At 42.5% G+C, this 23562-nt stretch overlaps 1 protein-coding gene across 2 annotated transcripts in view; it reads left to right on the forward strand.

The window, feature by feature from the left end:
• The window catches only part of MAPKAPK3 (MAPK activated protein kinase 3), a 103823-nt gene that overhangs the window by 73509 nt on the left and 6752 nt on the right, over positions 1-23562 (forward strand). For both annotated transcript variants that reach the window (XM_061617878.1, XM_061617879.1), the window contains 7 exons: positions 5410-5549; positions 11755-11819; positions 12766-12845; positions 13236-13362; positions 14080-14155; positions 14427-14551; positions 18332-18417. In XM_061617878.1, coding sequence (XP_061473862.1) covers positions 5410-5549; positions 11755-11819; positions 12766-12845; positions 13236-13362; positions 14080-14155; positions 14427-14551; positions 18332-18417 — 699 coding nt within the window. The remainder of the gene's footprint in view (positions 1-5409; positions 5550-11754; positions 11820-12765; positions 12846-13235; positions 13363-14079; positions 14156-14426; positions 14552-18331; positions 18418-23562) is intronic.

The raw sequence follows: 23562 nt of genomic DNA on the forward strand, positions 1-23562 counted from the left end.
TACAATCTACCATATGCCAGTAAGATCTAGGCCAACCTCGTAGCATGGCAACAGCACATTTAGAAGAGTCAAGCAGGCAGACCTTTTCCCTTCACTGTTCCTCCTCCCTCCCCAATGTTAACCTCCACATTGTTCATGGCTCCAATGTCATCATCCAGCAGCATATTCTGTAGCTGCCGTTTAAGGAGAGAGGGAGATGGCACAATCCTTTTTCTTCCCAATGGAGATTCTTAAGCCCCCGTCAGTATCAACAGGGACCCTCAGTGAGCATCCCAGGGGCTCCCAGTAAAACCACATCTCTCACTGAGCTAGATTTGTGCAGAGTGAGACTCACCTGGAATTCCTCATCTAGGATAGGCATTTGATTGCCAAAGTTAAGGCCTTTGTTTCCTTCGAGTTCTCTGAAGTATCCAAATAAGAGTCCTTGGAAGCTAGTGAAGGATCTGTGTTCACAGCTGCTGTAGCCATTACTCAGACAAGTGGGGGAGAAGCAAAAATAGAGAGTGCTTCTCTTTCCTAGTCTTCTTTGTCTTGGTTCCATCATAGGATGCGGATGATCAGGAATTTCTCCCCAAATGCCCAAGGTAAGGATAGAGGAGCAAAGACATCGTGTTCCTCCTCCTCTTATACTTTAATGAAGCAAGGAGTCCTCTTTGAGCATTCTCATAATGCATTTCAGCTAGTGTAGAGGAGAAAGAATCATCAGGAAAAACCTGTGGGGGAGCTTAGTCAAGAACACTTTTTCTCACAGGAATTAGATTTTCTAAGCTTTTGCCCAAACTTATCTGGATCCTAGAGCTTTCTGAGGAGCAGAAGGGAAGTCCTTAGTTGAGTAAAAGCCATTTATTTGACAAGCTTACAACCCATCAGAATGACAAAGAAATCATAGCCTTTAACAATTCGGTCAAATGAAAATAAGCCATAATGAATAGTACCACTCTTAAAGCAATTTTTAAATTAATTGGCATAAAATTTAATAATCCATTTCATAAAACATTACAAGATAATAACTCTTGAGAAGCCATATTTTCAGCCTGCTACAAGGCAGTGAAAATGGGAATATGACAAAGGTAGGCACAGCAAAGTCTGGACACCGTTGGCGACATCAGATGGGCAGAATATGCTGGGCAGGTGTCCTGTTCTGGTCCCACAGAGGAGCTCACAAGGCAGGGCAGTTATTACAGCACCATGGAGATCTCCTGCTGAGCACCTTGCTCTGAGAACACTTGAAAGTGAAGTATGGCCTATTGAACCTCTATCTCCACCCCACCCCTTCTAGGCTGTGTCCCCTTCTGGAGAACTACAACATCTTAAAGGACCAATCCTCTCCCGAAGAGGCTCTTCTCCTGCAATCCATGGTGCATTGCCTGTACCACTGAACTAGCAAGGTCCTATAGAAAGCACTTGCTTCCTCAGGCTCTGAAGAAGGTACCTTTGAGGGTTCTGTCTCTGGTTCTGCAGTCCCTGGCATAACATCTGCTTCAGTGAGCTCCTGCTTGCCAGAATCAAGTTCAGTTCCCCTTTCCCCCAATTACTAGCATCTGGGTCCTTAGTCAATAACACTGTAACCTCCAACTTGATGTTCTTGTTACTACTGGACTCAGGATCAAGTGGGTCATTTTTTGGTTGGAGCAGTCCACTGTGCAGCTGAGGAGCATCCTCTTCCATTTGCACCTGCCTAGGCACTAGTGTTGGCAGGCTTCAAAGGAGCACAACAACCAGGCATGTCGACACGCTCCTGAGCTCTCCCATTTCTAGTTTCCATGGCTTATGTCCCTGTTCACATAGTGGCCCTTGTTCAGTGGCTATTACCTGACCTCTGTCCACCTCACCATGACGCGAACTAAGGAATGGATGATGATGCCACCTTCCCCTTGTGAGGGACTATGGCACCTGACATTGTACAAACTTACCTTAAAAACTGTGCGGGCTCCTGTATCCTTTACAGCAGGGGTGTAGTCATCTGGGTTCTCAGGGGCTCTTAGACCCCTTATTTTGCAGGGTCCCAGCAGGATCCCTATGTCTCCATAATCCTATGAGCCAATCAACATGAAAGGGAAGTGTGTTAGTCACTGGACAGAGTCTTCTAACATGCTTCCTTGTCCTTTCCTGCTGATTGGAGCCAATCAGAGTGAAAGGAGATGAGTCAACCACTGAGAAGACTCTTTCCAGTAGCTAACACTCCCCCCTTTCATTCATATTCACTCTTAGGAACATCTGTTGTTGTGGGAGAAGGCATTAACAAGGTTCTTATTCTCAACCCAGCAGCAAAAAAGAGGGGCATGGCTGTGATTATCATGAAGGGAGGGCTCTTAAAGTGTGTACAGATGATCCTCCAGAATGGGTGGGGCTTGGAAACATGTCCCCAGTTCTACTCAAGTATTTGCTTACACGTGAGGTGATTGAATGCCCAGATGAGGTTATTGTCTGGTGGCTTGTGAGTTCCAGGATGGTGTGTAAGGGCCTCCCTTGGGACTACTAGGTGTAGGATGCTTGGTTTCTGCTACATCGTGGTGAAAGAAGTACAAAGAAAAGTTTTGCAAAACATGGCATGCAAAGCTGAACACAATACTTAAAACGAGATCTCACCACTACTAAGTAAAGCAGTTCAGTTATTTGCATAGAGGTTTGTTCAGTTACCTTGGTCATTCATGCCACATTTCATTTGATGTTAGTTCCTCATTAATTGTTAGCAATGACACTGCCTAGCCACTTGATCTTGGATACTTGTGTTCCTTCCCACCTCTTTTCCTTCCTCCCCCAATATTCAACACTGTACATTGTTATATAGGTATTAAGACAGCAGTCTGAAGTGGTTCTTGTAGTGACTGTGGAGCAGGGATGGGCAATCTCAGGTCCTAGGGGCTGAGCACGGCCCTCCAAAAAGATTAAACAGTAAAATGAAAACACATAAAACCAAATTCAAATATCCAGCTACAAGTTAAAATGGCAGCAGTGACAAAAATTCAGATGCTAGTGAGTTGTTTTAGATAGAAAATACATTTAATTTCGTTGCAAAAAGTTTGTAAACAATTGCATTAAATAATCTCAAATAACACAAAACAATCTGTTTTTCTGCAAGTTAAATAAATGTATTACTTTAGTAGACAAATGTGCCTTATTTATGTCAACAATCAATAGAAGGTTTTCATAACAAAATAAGCACATGTAAAGTGCTTGGGAGTGTTCTTTCTGTACCTGGACTTCAGCTCTATGTAAGAAAATAAGGTGTTATGATGCCTCTCTTGGAAGCTGTTATGATGCCTCTCTTGGATTAGTATATTCACTAATAGGCAAAAAATAGGCAATATTTGCACTAATAGGCAAAAAAACCTTGCAGTTTAAAAATGTACCTATAGACAACAGATATTTCTATCAAACTTTAAAAAGCAGGGAAATTGGGCAGCTATAGTGAATGCACCAGGGGAGCAGGAGACCTGACCGCCTCTCTTAAGATACTGTACTGCCCTACAAATTTGTAAAAATGCAAACACCATTTGGGTTGGTCTTTCACAGTCCAATCCACTTGCTGTGTAGCTTGGAAGAATTTGGTAACATGTGCCTCTGAGCATATGTGGCTTTTAGAACACTGACAGTTGGTTCTTGAGTTAAATGCTAAATTTCTTAAATTAATTAAAAATCAGCCAGGCATTTTTTAACTTTTAAATTGCTGAAGATCAAGGTCAGAGTATGGGGCAATGTCAGTCATAGGATTACAGGTACTCTGTGAACATGGCTGATTTGTAATGAATTTCAACAGATCATGAGAACTCTCAGAGAAAAAAGTTCAAAAGCAGTCTGGTTTTTTTCTCTCTCTTTTCACACTTTGAACACTCAATTCTCTCTGACTGTTTTGTGTATTTCCATGGAAATTTACAGGGTTAAGTAAGCATTTCTGAGTTCAGGACTATAAGTTTGGTAAGGTTTTGTTTTGAAATGAGCTTATGGGAAGGATCAGAATGTCATGGGGGTATTTTCAATTTAACATTGCGGAATGCAAAAAATCCATGCTGACTATAGTATACAGCCACTCTTGTGGCTGTATAATGAATTCTGTGATTCCGCACAAGTGAAGAATAAACATAGACAGGAGTATCGGACATAGGAGTTGGCTTCATGAGAACCTTAACTTTCTTTTTTTAAAAATGCATCATCTTTACAACTGCAAAGGTACATTTCAAAGTGTGTGAGATGATGCCTAATGAAATTTCAGAACACCGAGGGGTTGCTGAATAAGACATCTTGTATTTCCATGTCCTTCATGCTTTTCCCCAACCCATGACTAATATAAGCATTTGCAGATTTTTTTTTAATATGTGTAACTTATAAATGTTGTAGAACACTGCTTTTCTTAGCATAGAATTTGGGTTTCTTTGGCCAGATCTTGAGGAGGGAGAATATGCATAAGCCAAACAGTCACGTTAGGAAAAAAGCTGGTGCTGCTGGAAGTTATTTTCCAAGGCAATCTTTTCAGAGATCTGTATCTTAGTGCAGACCTCTTGTGATGGTGGATGACAGTGTCTGCCCTGATGTATTTTGATGGTGAGTGTTAGTGGATGCTTCAAGATAAAGATGTTTCAGCATATAGTGGGGACTGAAGCATAAGAATGCAGGCAGTGACCCTTGGAATGCATGAGGTTGGTTTAACATTCAGGGAGCATATTCATACGGTCACTGTGTATTTAACAATTCTCGGTTGCTTGAAAACCCTGGAGTGCTCTTTGCAATTGCCAGTTTCTGTGCTGGCTAGAGTAGAAAAAAGAGATGCAAACCATCCTTGTGTTGTCTGGAGAGCTGAAACCTCTAACTCTGAACTAGGTGCTGCTGCTGTCAGGAAGAAGTCCTGTCGTAGTTCTCTCCCCTGCCCCTTCTTCCTAGCGAATGCTTAGATATTGGAGTGTGAGTGTGTCAGCCATTGAGGAAGGGTTATTTGGTGCCTTCCCAGCAAGCTTCCACTTGGTGTTAGGAATATGCCTTTGGAGAGGTATCTGCAGAAATTGGCCCTTCCAGTATAAGCTGCAGATAGTGGCTGAGAGTCCCCAAGGTGGTCTGTTTAGTTTTTAGTTTTCATTTAAGACATTTTGAAGAGCCATAGGCAAGAGCTAGCACATTTTAATGTTACTCCTGGCCAACATGGTGGGCGCTGTTTTGTGAAATTACTTGTTGCCAGACAACAGAGCGACTGCCTAGTCAGGTGTCCATGTTTGTTCTGGGGATAAATATGTGACTACCCTCTCTAGCACTCCAGCACAGTAAGATCCCATATTTGCTCAGTGGGCCAAAAAGGCAAATTTATTTATTTATTTATTTATTTATTTATTAGATTTATATACCACCCCATAGCCGAAGCTCTCTGGGCGGTTCACAACATAAATTTGACAATTATTCCTGTTTCTTTTCCCTTTGCAGCTCTTGTACGATAGCCCCAAAGCACGGCAGGAGGTGGATCATCATTGGCGGGCTTCAGGCTGTCCCCACATTGTCCACATCCTGGATGTTTATGAGAACATACATCATGGGAAGAGATGCATCCTTATCATCATGGAGTGGTATGAGCCAACTAAGTTTGTTCTCACACAAATCATGTGTGGGAGTCTTAGGAGGAAGTTGGAAGAGTTCCATTACACATTATAAGCAGCACTGTCTTTTCTAGAAAACAGTGGGGGGTAGCCCATAACACCCCCTCCCAAGAAGGAAGAAGATGGTCCTTCAGTGTTTTCTGGAATCATTGGAGGGAGCAACTAAAAAAAACCCACAGAGAATGTTGTGAAAAGCATTGAGTGTTTATCACTCTGTGCTGTGCATGAACAGCACTCTTTGCTTGTCTTTTCTTTCATTATTCTCTGTATCTGTGAGTGGCTATTGTTCCACACCCAGAAGGCTAGTCCAGTCCAAACCACTCAGTCCATTCTGAGTCTGAAGAAGCAATAACAACACCTCTTATCTTCCTGTTTTCTTTCAAACGTTTGCACTGAGCTCAAACATGCCTAATGTAGTAGGAAACAAATATAAAAACATCAAAAGAGCTTTGCTGGACCAAACCAAAGGACTGTCTAGTCCAGCATCTGTTTTCCTAGAATGGTTAACCAGATGTTCCTGGGAAACCTATGCAATGCGTTTGAAGGACATGGCCCTCCCTGCTCCGTGGTTGATGATGATGTCTGATCTGGTTGAATGGTACATTGCCACTCAATTGATACATTTCCTGGACAGTTAATCAGATATGTCCCCACAGCAAGAGGAGAGAGTGGAAGAGTTGAGCTTATAGGAGGCACTTATGCCCTGTTGCATCATCATCATCACCACCACCATCATCATTTTTATTAATTATCTGCCCTTCACCCTAAGGTCCCAGGGCAGGTTACAACAGTTTAAAATGCATCATTAAAAACAATTAAAAGGCCAGAGGAGCAACAACAAAATTACCACATAGCTATCAGAAAAAACAGGAGGTGAAATGCTCTTAGCTGCACTGGTGACATGAAAGCATAGAATCTTAGAGTTGGAAGGGTCCTCAAGAATAATCTAGTCTAACCCCTGCCAATGTAGGAAATCCACTACTAAAGCAACCCTGATAAGTGCCATCCAGAAAATGGTGTGGTTCTGGGTTTGAAATGTGCACATCCAAGATGCATTATGTTCATGCACAACCTATGTGTATCCCTCAAGTATCTATATGGCAAACATAGAGAACTGTGCATGAGTGGCCTGTATAAACCCCTAATCTGCATCTTGTCAGCTTTGCATAAGCATTGTGTCATGTAAAAGATGGTTTTGGAAGCTTCTGTGCAGAAGTACAAAAGCCACAGGTGCTATAAATGTTTTATTCTAGTAAGTGTTTTGTGCATTTTGAAGAGGTCCTCTTACTCGGGCAGAATCTATATTATCATTCTCGTAATGAAGAAGTTATCTATACTGCCTCTTTACTCAAATACTGCATGTTCACTCACAGAGTCTTTTTTTCCTGCATGTATTCTTCCAAGGAACTCAAGGTAGCATACATGGCTTTGTCCCTCTCCATATTATCCTCACAACAACCCTGTGAGGTAGGTTAGGCAGAAGGTTGGTGACTGGTCCAAGGTCACTCAGGGAGCTTCATGGTTAAGTGGGGTTTTGAACCCTGGTCTCCCAGGCTCTAGTCTAACACCCTAACTACTATACTGCACTGGCACTGGCTTGCTTGAACCAATGTTCTCCAGACATAGTAAGAGACTGATAATTCTGCCCTTAGCAAAGAGTTCTGTTTTGAAACACACCAGCCAACTACCTGAGTAAATAATGTTGATATTCCTTCTGTGCTGCAGGGACAGGCTTCTCAGAATTTTTTGTGAAAAACCTGTACAGACATGATCTGAGATGGTGAATAAATGAATGTAGTTAACTGCTTTTTTGGCAAGCTCTCAAAAAGTCTAGAGGAGATGTACAGGGTGGAGTCATCACTGGTGTGTTGAACCTCACATACACACACCCCACTGGCAGTATTCAGAGGCAAATCTACAGCTCTCACAATAACTGAACAATAGACACATAATGAGAAGACATGATTCATTAGAAAAGACAATAATGCTGGGAAAAACAGAAGGGAGTAGAAAAAGAGGAAGGCCAAACAAGAGATGGATTGATTCCATAAAGGAAGCCACAGACCTGAACTTACAAGATCTGAACAGGGTGGTTCGTGACAGATGCTCTTGGAGGTCGCTGATTCGTAGGGTCACCCTAAGTCATAATCGACTTGAAGGCACATAACAAAAACTGCCCAGTACTTCATCTTTGTTCTAAGGCTTCAATTTCACAACCTGGGCCTACATATATTTGTTTGGATCACATTTTTCCTCTTTATCCCTTTGTGGATTCTTAACTGAAGTTTTTATAGGGCGAGTTTTAACTTTATCCTTTAGTTGTATATTCCTTTTGCTGTTTCTGTTGTTTTTCTCATATTTTTCAGAATTTTGATGTCATTGGAATTACAGGGATTTTTCTTTGCTAAGAGCAGTGATTCAGCTTTCTCTGAAGAGCCTGCTTCTATATTAAAACCTTAGGCTTTAAAACCTGTGCTTTTTTTTGTAGGTTTTCTTCTTGTTCATTCATACGTCGGTTGCAATCTTGCACACAGGCTACTTAAACCCGACTAACTTCAATAGGATTTAACATACCTAATGACCTACAGGGTCATGTGGTGTAGAAACCTGCAGATTATTTATTGAGGCTGTGATCCTGCATGCTGACCACATGCAGATGAAATCCTGCTCAAATTCCTGGGATTTACGTAGCCTATGTGCAAGATTACAACCTGGTCAGGAAGCAGTGTGGCTGAAAATGTGTATGAAACATAACATAACTAGTAGAGAAACATAACTAGTAGAGAAATTACACTAGCCCAAATTTCAGTTACCCGATCTCAACCTGAGGATCCTGTCAGTGGCTTTTAAAGCCACTCTTCCTTCTACCCTGTTCTTCTACTAGGCACTTTGCCCATCTGCCTCCTCTCCCTGCTGCTATAGCAAGCTGGACGTTACCTTTTGCTCCTCTGTAGGCTGGGCCAGAACTCCGGTAGGGGGTCACAGGAACTAGTAGCATCCTCTGCTGCCGCCTTGGCATTTTCAAAGGAATCTTCAGCTGATAGACTTTGCCTCCCTGCAGGACCGTCTGGGGTGCTCATTTCCAGTGGGATCAACTAAGAGCACTGATTCAGCTTTCTCTTAGTTCTACCTTCTTAGTTCAAAAAGGGGTCTTTGTTGCAGGCTGCAAGGAAAGAGTGTTTCAGTGCAACTGCTTGAATTGAATTGAATTTACTGATGCAATGCTCATGAAGGCTATAGGGGACTTTCTAAGCCTGGGATAGTAACTCTGCAGGCCAGATGAGGCCCACCAATCTCTAACCAAATCATTACCTTCCAAAGGGACCTCTTCTTGCACTTGCAAAAGTCCCTCTTCCTCTTGCATGTCATCATTCATAGCAGGTTGAAGGCGTTCAAGAAACAGAAGGAGTGCCCTTCCCCATTTCAATACTGCTAGGAAACACTGTCTCTTGTTCTTAGTAGAAAGAGTGTGTGTGTGACCTGTATGTATGATGAGTGTCTAGTTTGGGCATACGTCCTATCCTTTATATACGCAGTTGATCACTACGCCCTGCAGGTGAGGGCCTCCTGCAGATACCATCTTAGCAGGAAGTCCATTCCACATAACAAAGGAAGTGGACTTTTAGATTAGTGGCACCTCCCCTTTCAAATTCCCTCCCCTTAAATATTAGACAGGCACCATCTCTGTTATCTTTTTAGTGCCTACTGAAGACCTTCCTCTTTCAATAAGCCTTTTAAGTAAAGACCTTATCCCAGCCTGTGTCTGGGTTGGAATTGCTTTTTAAGATGTTTGCTTTTTAAGATGTTTTGCTTTAATATTTTTTAAAGTCTATTTATATGATATTTTAGTGTGTTTTAGTGTTTTTGATTGCCACCTTGGGATTCTACTGGGAGGAAGGGCAGGATATAAATTATAAATAATAAATACGTGTGCTGTATGTGTAAAAGTATGCAGTGACCATGCCCACCACTGTGATGTAACCCTTGGAGGGGCAACCAACTGTGAATGCAGCCCCCAAGCCAAAAGAGTTCAGACACCACTGCTCTAAGGCATGTATTTCCTGTGGCCTTTTATAGATCATAAACAGTTTTTAATTGTGTCCAGAAGACTTTTGGAAATTGTGTCCCGTGTAATAATAGTATAATGCAGTGGTTCCCGGCCTGGGGGCCGCAAAGTAATCCAGAGGGGGCCATGAACAGTAAAGAAATGAATTATTCATTTTTTTAAAAAAAGTTCTCACTTCCTGGACACTGTCTGCTCCCCACTGCCGTTGTAGACAACACCTCCCCCTTGCTCCAAATGAGAGGGGAGGCCTTTTGCTGAAGCACCAGAGTGTCTTTCAGGCATGCTGAGGGCAGGCATCTGCCTATAAAACACATTGCAGATGCCGAAGGAGGCTGAGGGTGAAGCTACCAGGAAGAAAAGGGCATACTATCACCGACTCCCGTCCCCTCACACTGCCGCTGCTGACGACACCCTTACTCAGAAGCAGAGGAGAGGGCTTTTCATGAAGCAAAAAGAAGCAAGGCTGCAAGGAAAGGCTGTTTTCCCCCTTCCTTCCTGGCAGCCAGCCTGCCTGCCTTTCTTGGCTCCTGAGTCACTGCCATCTCCTTTTAAAAATTATTATTTGCAAGGCCGCCCAGATCTCATATTTGGCCCAGACTGAGCCAAAGAGCAGTGAGGAAGCTCAGGACTTGCTCGCCCCCCATCTCTGAGGCTAAATGTGTGTGCCAGCATCCCCCCTTTCTTTCACCTACACTCCATCCCCCATTTCTCTCTCCAGGATGCTCTGGCAGTTGAGAGCTTCCCCCCTCCCACATGTCCAAATGCATGCACGCCTGCAGATGCTTGCAGGAGGGGCAGGTGTGTTTGTGTGTGTGCATGTGCTGATCTGTCTTCTGCTCCACTCTCATTCCACAAGTGCACACTAACCAAGTCATCAGTTCTGGTGATCATCCCAAGGCCTAAAAGCACTAACCGCCTCTCCTCAATCTATCCACCCTTTTGTCTTCACAATCTAGCATCCCCACCCACCACAACTACATTGCTGCTTCTTGATTATTTTAAAAAAGGTCAGCAGGTTGGGTGAGGATAGGGTCCACATTTTGCAGCTGAAATGTATTTATTTAATTATGATTGCATTTATATCCCACCTTTCCTCCAAGTTGCTCAAGGTAGTGCACATGATTCCCCCCCTTTCTGTTTTATCCTTACACCAACCCTGTGAGGTAGGTCAGACTAAGAGACTGTGTCTGGCCCAAGATCACCCAGTGGGTTTCATGGCTGGGTGGGGATTTGAACCAGGATCTTAGTCCAACACTGTAACCCACTGGTGTTGAGAGACAGGACTGTACGTCTTCAGATTATGCGGGGGGGAGGGAGATACCAATTTGATGAACCGTTGCATTAAGAAAAGAAAGCAACACCTCCCTGTCTGCAGGGAGCTTTTAATGGAAAGGGATATTTGGAGATGTGATTTTGCCACGCACCGTTTTTTCAATTAACAGAGGCTAAAATTACAATTAGAGGGGGGGGGGTCACAAAATATTTTGAGCTTAAAAAGGGGGTCCAGTACTCATAAAGGTTGAGAACCACTGGTATAATGTATTTTTGGCAGCCCAACCAACACTGTCACAAGGTGGGTTGCTGTTTTTCTGTATCATATACAGATTTGCAACAATCCACAAGGGCAGTCATACTCCCTAGACTGCATTCAGTTGTTGACAACTGAAGTTTACAGAGATATTGCTAGACCTACATCTGAAGGATGGACAAAGGGAAGGTTGCTGCCTTCTCTCCTAGGCACCCTTGCAACCTTATTTTCCAGGTATCCTCATGGTTTCAGAACCACCCCTTCCTCTAAAACTATGCAAGCAGGACACTTTGAACCCAGTGAGCAACAGGCTGTTCCTCAACTACGAAGCAAGCATGATAGTTTCTTTATATCAAGGCTGGTTTTAAAAAATCTGAACAACTTGTGGCAAAATAGCTACTAAGGCTGTGTCAGTAACAACGTATTGCCCCCCTTTTAAGAATAATAAAGCTAATATTAGAAACACACACAGCAGATATGAAATGGATAAATAGCAGTACTCATAACAATGAGCTACTGAAGTGGAACCCCCTTTTGTGCTTGCATTATGAGTCTTCCGTGTGTTTGCACTTTGTTCACAGCTTGGAGGGAGGGGAACTGTTCAGCAGGATCCAGGAACGAGGAGACCAAGCATTCACAGAAAAAGGTAAGAGCATCAAACTGTTTTTGTGAAAGATCTTGTGGAAGCTGTGTGTGAGAGAGAAAGGGGGAGGCTTTTGTCAGAAAGAAAACCTAAATTAGATCGAATCAATTAGGGGGGGTGTAATTCCTTCCCTCCTCTGTCAAGCTGCAACTGACAGGAAAGACATGCTCCAACTAGTCAGGCAATTCACATCAAAGAGAGACCACCCTGTGCCTTGCCTAGGAGTTTTCAGTAGCCTTTTCTTTCCCTTAGGCACTTTCAGGAATGGGAACAGCAGGGGTCCTTTGTTGCACAACTGTGGCCTGAAACTTTACCAAACATTCAACACTTTATTTTATTTTATTTTTGCAAATATAACACAAGAAGGAAAGAAACATTGTCAGTTGACAATAGCAATAAAAATATTCCATTGATCCTGACTTCAACATATACATTACTATAGTCAGTCTGTATGTTCAAACACCGGTATCCAAATGAGAGTGATGATTACCAGCTATATGTTCAACTGCAGAAAGGGCATTGAGACTTTCAGGCCACTGAGTAGTAGATGGTGGGTTTACTCACCTTTCACCTTGCAATGTAAGTTGCTTTGCTCAAGTCTAAGGGCTCAGAAATATTCCAGACTTTGCTACTGATTGATTAGTTGCACCACAGAAGCAAGGAGTACGTATTGTGTGTCTGCAACATGCCGGGTTTTCGGTTATTTTCATGTTGCCTTCGAAGAAAGATGCTGAGGAGCAGCAGCAGAGTTTAAGGAGAAAGTGTGGAGGTGCAGTCATATACAAGAACCAAAACACAGCTGTTGGGGCTAATTTTAGTTTTTCCCTGTCTTGACACTAGCCCTGCAAACAAGCAAGCTAGTTGCTAGTCAGAAGCATTGCCTGGTTGAATATCTCTGAGGTATGGGGTGAATGTTAATGTGATCTTTCTCTAAAAAAATTATTTCTAGAGGCTTCTGAAATAATGAGAGACATTGGAACAGCCATTCAACATCTACATGGGATGAACATTGCCCATAGAGATGTCAAGGTGAGGCTTGAAAAGTGCCTTGTCAGAGAGGAGGAAAAGTAAACCATAAAAAGCAAATGGACAGTAGTGACTTAACACAGGCCATGTGACTACATTCAGAGGAGCTAGCGTGCTCCAGTTTTTAATGGTGCACAGAAGAACCATCCTGGTCAGGAACCCAAGTATCTTCTAAATTTATCTAGAAGCTCAGTGCATTTTAAAAAGACATTGAAGAAGGCCTAATGTTAATTTAAAATCTGTAATCTACTGACAATAAAATGCAGATTTGATTCTGGGTACTATAGCTATCCGTCTAGAGGAATGGAACAGAGCCTGCACTTCAGTGAACTTTTCCCCATAAATGTTTCCTGTACAGCCTCATTTTACCTTTCTTTTTTGGTACTGTCACAGCCAGAAAACCTGCTTTATACATCCAAAGGGAAGGATGCAGTGCTCAAGCTCACAGACTTTGGATTTGCCAAAGAGACAACCATACAGAATGCACTGCAGACCCCCTGTTATACTCCCTATTACGTAGGTGAGTGTGTTTTCCCCACCTTTTTATGTAGTTTTTCCTGAGGTCTGGGGACGGGGGAGAACATTGTGTTTTAGAAAATACTCTCCACAAGCCCCACTTTCAGGTCTCTGCAAAGATCAAACTACAGGTGGCTGGGTACCAGGACTGGGGTCAGACGCTTGCTGTCAGTTCAAGTGGATCAGAAGCTGACATGTGGTTCAAAACAGGGGGGACGGTTGTCAAATTCCAAGGCAGCAGTTGAGGATAGGAGACAGGAGCTTAGGCAACCAGTGTCCTTGCACAAGATACAAGTTGATCCGGTGAGGAACAAGCTCTGAGACTAGTGCTTTGTAGGGCCTCATGAGCAGGAATCAAGCCTTGCGGCCAGTTGGCTGATCAGTCAACACAAGCTGATACTGCAGTTTAGGTAGTGCCATCAAATCACGCAGCTCAGTCTTTCTGGATTGCCATGGAATGAGAGCACTGATGGCACAGGAAGACCCAAAGCCAAAGTGTGGGGAGAACCAGTTCAGAACACACACATACACACCTATACAAAATGTAACAGTATTAAATACTTGGAAAACTTCATCAGCACCCATAGGGTTCAGATAGAAATACAGTGTTCTTTTAACCACTAACCACTTTTAAAGAAAAGCAAATATTTGTTCTGTGATCAAAATGAGAGAAACTGACATTCACAGTTCTTTTGGTTCTCTTCCCCATCCCACTCCTCAGCTCCAGAAGTTCTTGGTCCTGAAAAGTATGACAAGTCCTGTGATATGTGGTCTCTTGGTGTCATCATGTACATTCTGTAAGTGTGGTGAGGAGAAATAGATTAACAAAAGTAGAGCCCTTAACATGTCAGGTATGAATAAACGCTTCCCTTACATCCCAACCCACACTCATTCCTAATCAATGGTGCTTTAATGTTATTTCCATATATGCTACATTAGTCACTGGGGTATTACTCATTTGGTCAAAAGAGCTAGCAGCATCTGGGACTACGTGGGACCAGGGAGGGGGGAAGAGGATGTGGTGGTTTCCAAGACAGCACAACAACTCCGTACGCCACTCTTTTGCAGCTTGTGTGGGTTCCCCCCATTCTACTCCAACACTGGCCAGGCCATTTCCCCAGGAATGAAGAGGAGAATTCGGATGGGGCAATATGGATTTCCGAATCCTGAATGGTCAGAAGTATCTGACGAAGGTAAATGTATTGCTGTGTGTTTCTGATACTTGTGCTTCAGTGTGTGTGTGTGTGTGTGTTTACTGCTTTACATCTTCTGTGGAGGGATTGGCCAGCATAGGTGCTACTTGGAGACCTCTTAAGTTAAGGGCCATAGCTCAGTAGTAGAATATCTGCCTTATTGCATGCAGGAGGGCTCCAGGTTCAATCCCTGACATCTGCAGTAGGAGAGGCCCTAGTCTGAAGCCTTGGGGAGCTGCTATCAGCGGAAAATACTGTAGAAAGTTTTGAACTAGATGGACCAATCATATGACTTGATAGAAAGCAGCTTCCTAAAAGATTTTGTTAAACCTCCCAGATTTTAAGAAGAGTTATAAAACCACAAGAGTGGCTGTACTATATCCAGCATGGATTTTTTGCATTCCATCATGTTAAATTGAAAATACCCCCCATGCCATTCTGCTTCTTCCCATAAGCTCATTTCAAAACAAAATCTTACAAAATGTATAGTTCTGAATTCAGTTTTCATGGTGATACACAAAATACTCAAGAGAATCTGAAATAGCGGTAAAAAAAAATCCAGACTCCTGTTGGACTTTTTCTGTCAGTGGTCTCATAATTGGTTGAAATTAAAAATCAGCCATGTTCACAGACCACCTGTAATCATATTACTGATCTTGTCCCATAATCTGACCTTGATCTTCTACAGTTTCAAAATTTAAAAAAAATGCATGGCTGATTTTTAATTAATTTAAGAAAATTAACATTGAAATCTATGATAGCACAGGCATGCTCAGTAAGAACCAACTGTCAGAGTTCTATACACCAGACTAACAACTGTTTGGCTTGGCTAATCAAGGTTGCTTTAGTTTACATTTGGTAGGAGACTATATGTGTGTGCTGCAGGATAAAAAGGTGAGGAAACCCCGAAATGTAATGATACCATTAACAATCTTTTCCTTTTGGAAAGGAAAAGGGCTTTCCCTCTGCCCAGTGCCAACCCACCCAGTCTCCTCCCTCTCCCCTCCCCTTATGCTTCTTCCCCCTACCTACCTCCTGCCCCCCTTCTCCACCTCCCCCATGGTCAGTTTCACCTTTCCTAAGCATGATTGCGTGGGAGTAAATCCCATTGAACTCAATAAGCAGGCAAATGATCAAACTTGTCTGTCCTTCCGCTCCCCTCCCTTCTCAGTTTCAGCTATCCAGAGCATGATTCCATGGGAGTAAATCTCATTTAACTCAATACAAATGATCAATCCATTCTTAGCAAACTTGCACAGGATCCAATTCCTTACCTCCCAGATTAAAAAGCAGAGAAATTCACTAATAGGCAAAAAACCTTGTGGTTTAAGAACGTACCTATATCCAATAGATATTTCTATCAAACTTTAAAAAGCAAGGAAATTGGGCCGCTAAAGTGAATGCACCGGGGAGGTACGTTCTGTAGGTACTTTCTGATACTGCAAGATTTTTTTGGCCTGTTAGCAATAAACATCGAATCCTTACACACTGCATAAAGAAGATCCAGAAATCCAGAAGATAAATTTAAACACCATTAAATTAACTGTCTCTCTCTAATCTCATTGCTTCAACCAACCCTCCCCCCCTTATATTAGAGGTGTTGTACCAGCAACAAAAGTGAGAAATATGGGTTCTAACTGACAAGTGTTGTTCCAGGACATTATCACTACCTCTGTGGTATTTTCCTTGTATCTTCAGTTGGTTTCAATATGTTATGCTAGTGACTTGTTGACATGCACTACAACTTCAGTATCGACTACTGGCTTGCAGACATGATGTTTCCTAAAGCAGATTATGTAGCAGAGATGAGGCAGCATGTGTACAGCATTGTGAGTAAAGCTTACTGATGTACCATACTAGAGTCATTGTGCCACCTCAGGGGCACCTTTGTTGGCAGAATCATAAACATCGGATAGTTCCAGCTGATGTATGTAACAGACGAGATGTACCTTACTTAGCTCACTTAGAAGCTGCAGCAGTTACCCTGATGCAAGTCACATTGTACTGTCACAACTGCATATATCAATAATGGAAGGCCTTATTATCCATCAGACACCAGAAATGCTGCACATTCCCAAACTCTCACATCTGTTAGAAACTCCAGTTGCTGTGGGGACAGAATTTCTGAGCTGTCCTAAGATCGGCTGTAGGGAATGTTGTGTCACCTTGACCAACAGAAGAAGGTTTAAAGGACTCGTAGGCAGCTGTATTTGATAATCTTAGACATGAACTCCTCTTTAAAAGAGAATTGAATAAGTGATAAAAGTGTGGGAAATCCATCCCCCACCCCAAGACATCTGTGATTGATCGGAAACCAATTCTGGGTGGTTGTTGATCATTATAGTCATTGTTAGGAACTATGTGCTTCCAGAATTTATTTTAGAAACATGGATCAGTACTTCAAACATTACTTTCTTAGCCAAAATTCAGAAGCATAAGCAGTTCTTGAATTTAAAGTCCTGCTAATCTGTAATGTCTAAATCAGACCTCACTGCACTTCAAACTCAGAAAATGTCAGAAATACCAATATATTTCTTGGCATGGCATAAAATTGTTGGCCCTCATCCATGTAAAAAGTAAACACATGGACACACAGCACATGCTTTCATCTGAATGATTATACATGTGGGCTATTCTCACAGGTTTGGATGAAGTGTGGAGGGAGGGGCCTAGACCATTTCATTCTACATGGATGAATGCATGGCCAGTGACTACATATTTTGGGACTGGAAGAACTAGATAAACTTTGTATAAAATGATGCAGACTTTTTTGGCCTGCAATCCTAAGCATGCCTGTATAAAAGCAAGTCCTTTTAAACTTATTTCTGTATAAAACTGAATTGGGCAGTCAAATGTGGAACTAAGTTGATGTCATAGAGAGAGACAGCAGCAAAGGATATGTTTCACAGCTCAGATTACATGGTTAACTGTATGTATCTTTTCTTTCTCCTCCTTCACACTTCTTTTTGTTTATTAGTTATTTATAACCCACATTTCAGGATACAAAATCTTCCAAGTAACATCAACACACATTAGGAACACACACACACACACACACAATAATCTTAAAGATCCTTCCTGTGCAGCGAGAGCGCAGTCCAGGTGAGACAGAAGTAGGTGGCGGATGTCCTCTTCAGCTGCTGCCTTCCCTATCCTGGCATCCTTCCAACGGGGCACTTAGTGGTAGTTGGCCCATTGGTGGGCAGTCCAGCTTGAGCACCCTGGGGTGACTTCCTTATATGCCGTATCATTAAATAAAATAGTATGTATATGGTAGAGCATCTGCTTTGCGTACAAAAGGTCCCAGGTTCAATCCGCAATATCTCCAAGTAGATCTGGGAGAGAGCCCTGCCTGAAACCCAAGAGAGCTGCTGCCACTCAGTCAGTGTAGACAGTACTGAGCTGGATGGACCAATGATCTGACTCAATGTAAGGCAGCTTCCTCTGTTTCCTGTGTGTTCCACAGTCATTTGTAAGTGTCAGACTTCTTTCTGACATGACAGCAGGGGGAAAGTGGCCAGAGTGCAAGGGTTCTTTTGTTGTTGTTATATGCCTTGAAGTCAGTTATGACTTATGGCGACCTTATGAATCTTTTTTTGATATATTCATAGGGTTGTACTAGCCTGGCCTGACCCTGCTTAGCTTCTGAGATCAGACGAGATCGGGAGTGTTCAGGGTAGTATGGCCGTAGCAAGGGTTCTTACTGGTTGTTTATTATTTTATTCTCCTGTCTGAATTTTGCAGGCTTTTGTCAACTATGTTGATCTTTTTGCTTTTCAGTGAAGCAGCTAATTCGTCTGTTGCTGAAGACGGACCCGACAGAGAGGATGACAATTTCTCAATTTATGAATCACCCTTGGATTAATGTAAGCCCTCCACAATCACTCCAGTGTGTTGTTTTTGTTGTTGTTTTTCTGTGGGCACGAGGCTGCCTGCTGCAGTAAGAAGGAATATAACTAATTTAACTAGGAGTCTGCCCTGTGTTAAAGGGATATAATTTCCCCACCATGGTGTGAAAGAGCACGTGGGAGATAGGGGAAACTTTCCCTCTCAGTGGCAGTCAAGGACATTACACCCCCATCCCAACTGCTCTCGGCTGGCATTTGCTGTTCAATGCACCGTGCACATACCCGCCTTCCCTCACTTGTAAAAAAAGCTATGTTACCTCATCAGTGTAGGATTTATGGAGGACTATTATTAGACATCCACGGCTCCGTCATGCTGAACTGCGTTGATATGAATAGAGAACCTCCTGCTTTGAGGGCGTTCTCAGTCTTTGGCACAGATCTGGAAACACTAAGGTTTGCGGGCGGGGTGGTGGTAGAGGTTTATGCACACCACTCTAAGAAAACAACATCAGAGGCTGCTTTTAATGGGTGATGCTAACTAAAAGGCCATGGCTGGTTCTCATGTCATAGAATTCTTAGCCACAAGCAGGAGACAAGCCGCTGCTAAGGCTACAAATCGAGCTGTTTCAGGGTAGCTCTTCTGTGTATTCCTGCGCAGGAATCACTGAACTTTTCTGTATTTATTTTGTCTCTTTATTAGATTTCTATCCCCTTCTATCTTTATGGCTCTGAGTAGTTCACAGTAAATATTTATATTATTTATTTTTTAAATAAAGGAAGAGAAATAACCCAAAGAGACTAAATGTCACTAAACAATCCATGCTCTGGAGAGCAGCTGGCATGTAGTTGTGAAGCATGTCACTGTCAGTCAGTGCTCGCCATCCCTTTTAAGACTGTGGGCAGATTTGAGTGAGTATGATGAGCACACACCTACCCTGATCCCTTCTCATCCTCCCCCTCCTGTGGATCACAATTTCTGCCACGGAGAGACAGAAAGAGAGATAGTGTGCATGCACGCACTTTGCTTTTCCCAGGGATCTGGGCATAAGATCCAGTAGAATTAATCTGCTTAGCGGAATACACAGGGCTGAAAGAGGAAGCGAGGAAGAGTGTCACTCTTCCAACTTCCTCCTTCAGTTCAGTGTACTTTCCAAGGGAGAAGAAGGTGACCACCCTTGTGGCCAAGGGGGCAGCAAGTGTACGGTGTGCTCAGACTTCAAAGATGCCAGGGGAAGGCTTCAAGGGCACCAGTACACCCGCTGATGCCATTTTGGCAACCCCTGCTGTGAGGGACAACTTGCAGCTATTGATCCATTAGCCAGTGTCTGGGCTAGACGACCTTTCTCCTCACTATGCATGCTAAAGTAATCCCTTTCATTCCTCTTCCTCTCTCCTCCCCAACTCTCTCCAAGTTCAAGGTAAGGTCAGGGCTGCTGTTGCATGGACTGCTTTTTTCTTCACACATTAGTTTAATAACATCAGAAGATTTGATTAGCTGACACTGCATTTTCTTTCATTCACAAATCTCAAAGCTGATTGAATGCAAAAGATTTTGGCCTTACGAAATTATTTTTAACTCGTCTGGAAAATGAAGCAACAATAAATGTAAATAGCTTGCTTGGAACACTTGATATGCAGTACTTGATTGCAACCTTAAAGTGAAAAGGAGGTGTTTAAAAGAATGTGAAAAGCAACTGTACCTCATCCAAACAGAAATGTGGTTGAAGAGAAAAAAGCTTTGAAAGCTCATGGGATCTTATGCTATATAGAGGCAGTGGTTAAGGAGATATCTAGTTGCTATCTCTATGAAAGCAAGTGAAGCCTTGGTTGATGCATCATCTCAGCCTCTGCAACAATGCATCAAGCAAAACAGTTCAGCAGATAGACAAGATAAGTATCCGTGCAAAAATGTCCTCCTGAACTAATAAGTTGGGAGAAACTAGCCAGGAGTAAAAAAGTAAGGTAAGGGTGAATGAGCCCGGTTGTATGGGCATGAGACAAGGTCAAGCAGAGCAAGCATCAAGGCAAACGGTTAGGCAGGTGAGTTAAGCAACTGTGTGAGCTGAGCAACAGGGCACTATGGAATGGTGAGATGTACAGAGCCAGAGACATGATCATTCCTGAGTGCCCTCACCATTGCTATGGAGCATGTAGGTCACCTTGGTACTCTAGTGATCTGCATGCAATGACACAAGAGGGTCAACTAGAGTGCAGGTGGAGTAAATCTCAGTCTGAACCTGACCAAACGTGGGAGGGTGTGTTACCATGCAGCAGTGGTGGCAACAAAGAAAGCTTACTTATCCGCCACCATTGTGTCTGCAAGTAGTGTCTAGGAGAGCTTTTCCGAGCGCTGAATAGGCTTTGTCATCTAGTCATGAGACATTCTCAGCTGTGTGCTGTAACAACTTTGTGAGGCACTTTAGGGATAAAGTCACTTAGATTTGGACAGAGTAGATGCCACAGTTACACCAAGTCCAATGGAGGCGTCCAGAGAACTGTCTGTTCCTTTTTTTTTTTTCATTAATTTTTATTCAAATTTTCAAAAACAAAAAACAAAACAAAACAAAAACAATCAAACAACTTAAGTCCAGTAATTTCAGTAGCCATTCTTCCATTATCAGTATCCCATAATAATCTTGTTGTCATAACCATAGTCCAAATAAACATATCGATTAATCCATCTCGTCAAATCTGTTAAGTCCAATAATTTCCATAACCATTCTTCCATTTTCAATATTAATTCCATCTTCCATCTTCAATAGTCCTGTTAAATCCAGTGGTTTCAGTATCCATTCATCCATTATGTTAAGTCCAGTGGTTTCAGTATCCATTCATCCATTATCAGTATCTTATGATGATCTTGCTGTCATAGCCATAGTCATATAACAAGAGTCTGATGGGAATTTCCCCCATCACAAATATGTCCTTGCCATCAATTCTGAATATGTTACTGAAATATTGTTGTAAAGCCACATCTCTGTTCTGGGTACATCTCTGCTCTGTCACATATTTGTAGTTAATTCCATAGATTTTTTCTATGACAAGCCCCATCACATCATTCCAGTCAAGAATTCTGAATATGTTACTGAAATATTGCTGCAAAGTCATATCTCTGTTCTTCTTTTTTACAAAATGCACTGGTTCATCTCTTAAGAGTTTCTCCACTGTCACATATCTGTAGCCAACTCCATAGATTTTTTCAATGTCAAACTCCATCACATCATTCTAGTCCAGAAAATTATCCAAGGCATTGGTAACTTTACCACCAAAATCTTCATTAATTTCTTCAGAGACAACTTTGAATTCCAAACAGTAAACTTTATTTCTAAGATCCATAAACTCCAAATCTTTTTCCAATTTCACACTTGTTCCAATCTCCAGGGCTTGTGGCTTCCCTTTAATTTTTCTTTTTTCATCTCTAATCCCATCAAACACCTCTTTTACAGAATCCCCTATTTCTTTAAGCTCCTGTGTCATTTTGTTAAATTCAATTTTCGTCTCCTGTCTGCCCTGTCTCAGGGTTTGTTTTGTTATCTCAGTCTCATCCATTATTTTCTGAAACATAATTTCTTCCATGGTCTCAATCACTTTCCTGGCTGCCATTCTTAAAACCACAGAAACAAAAATTATTTCAGCCACAATTGGGTTAATATTCCAGGCTGCTGATATCAGTGTAGACAGTACAGCCTGCCTTATCTCTATGTGTTCAGGAATACAAGACAAACTTAGTTCCCAACATCAAGACAATTAGTGGCGTCGTGAACAAGCAGATTCGTCAAAATGAAATAGACCAAAAAACGTTTTTTCCCCCTCCTCGAAATAGAAATCCCTCTTCCGTTGGTATCTTTAGAATGCACCTCCAGGACAGCTTTTTGCAATAAAAGCAAAGATAATCTTTTTCGATTTCTTTCCTCCTTAATTTCGTAAGTGAATGAGAAAAGCCATAACTCACCTAGGAATTCTTCACAGCTGATTCATTGACAAATCTCTTTTTTAACTGCACCAATTTAAACCAAGTGAAAAAAGAAAATAGAAAGAAGGATGCTTGTTTGCCTGTTAAAATCCGTTTTTTCTTTGAAGAAAAGATAAACGTATCGCTATAATCAGCTAGAGCTTGATGAAAGTCCGTCCGACATTGCAGTTTGAACCTTTTCTCATAAATAAATGAAATCCAGTCCTCCCCACAAAAACAGGCTTTGTGGTTAATCTCACGTTTCTCCCTGACCGGGAGAAAATCTTTACCAGTCAGAAAAGACGTTCTGACTGATTTTGAAGCTGAAAAAGCTTCCTCTGAGACAAGAGCTCGGCTCAGAGGCAGCACAGGCAGAGCAACCCTTTCCGGAAGTCAGAACTGTCTGTTCCATTGGTACTAGATCAGTTTCAATTGTTGTTACCTGAGGATATGGACAAGCTGCTTGAAGTGTGGCTGACCACCTGCTCCCTTGACCCGTGCCCATCTTGACTTCTTAGAGCTATCCGTAGGAGGTTGACTGGGTGGGTGGAGGAAGTGATCAATGCTTCATTGGAGGAGGGGAAAATTCCATCTGCCTTAAAAGAGTCAGTGATGCGTCCGCTCCTTAAGAAGACCTCCCTGGTCCCAGAAGTGTTAAACAACTATTGCCAGTGGTAAATATCCTCTTTTTGGGTAAGTTACTTGAGAAGGTGGTGGAGGTCCAGCTCAGGGAGGCTTGGAAGAAACTGCTTACTTGGATCCACTGCACTCTGGCGTCAGGCCTGGTCATGGGACTGAAACTGCCCTGGTTGCCCTGGTTGATAACATTTGTCAAGAGAGAGAGATGGGAGAATTGCAACCCTGCTCTTTCTCCTTGATATCTCAATGGCTTTTGATACTGTTGACCCACAATATCCTTCTGGAGCATCTCAAAGGGGTGGGGGTTGGGGGTACTGTGCTTCAATGGTTCTGCTTCCAGTGCCATTTCCAGAAAGTAGTTTTGGGAGGCTTTTGTTCAGAACCATAGGAACAGTCTTGTGGTGCTCTGCCGGGTGCCATCTTGTCCTCCATTTAATATCTATATGAAGCTGCTGGGAGCTGTCATCAGGAGGTTTGGAGCAAAGTGTCACCAATATGTGGATGACACCAGCCCTATCTCTCTGTTCCATCTGAATCAGGAGAGGTGGTTGAAGTGTTAGCTTGGGCTTGGA

This window comes from Rhineura floridana, chromosome 3 (assembly GCF_030035675.1).
Source record: "Rhineura floridana isolate rRhiFlo1 chromosome 3, rRhiFlo1.hap2, whole genome shotgun sequence".
NCBI lineage: Eukaryota > Metazoa > Chordata > Lepidosauria > Squamata > Rhineuridae > Rhineura > Rhineura floridana.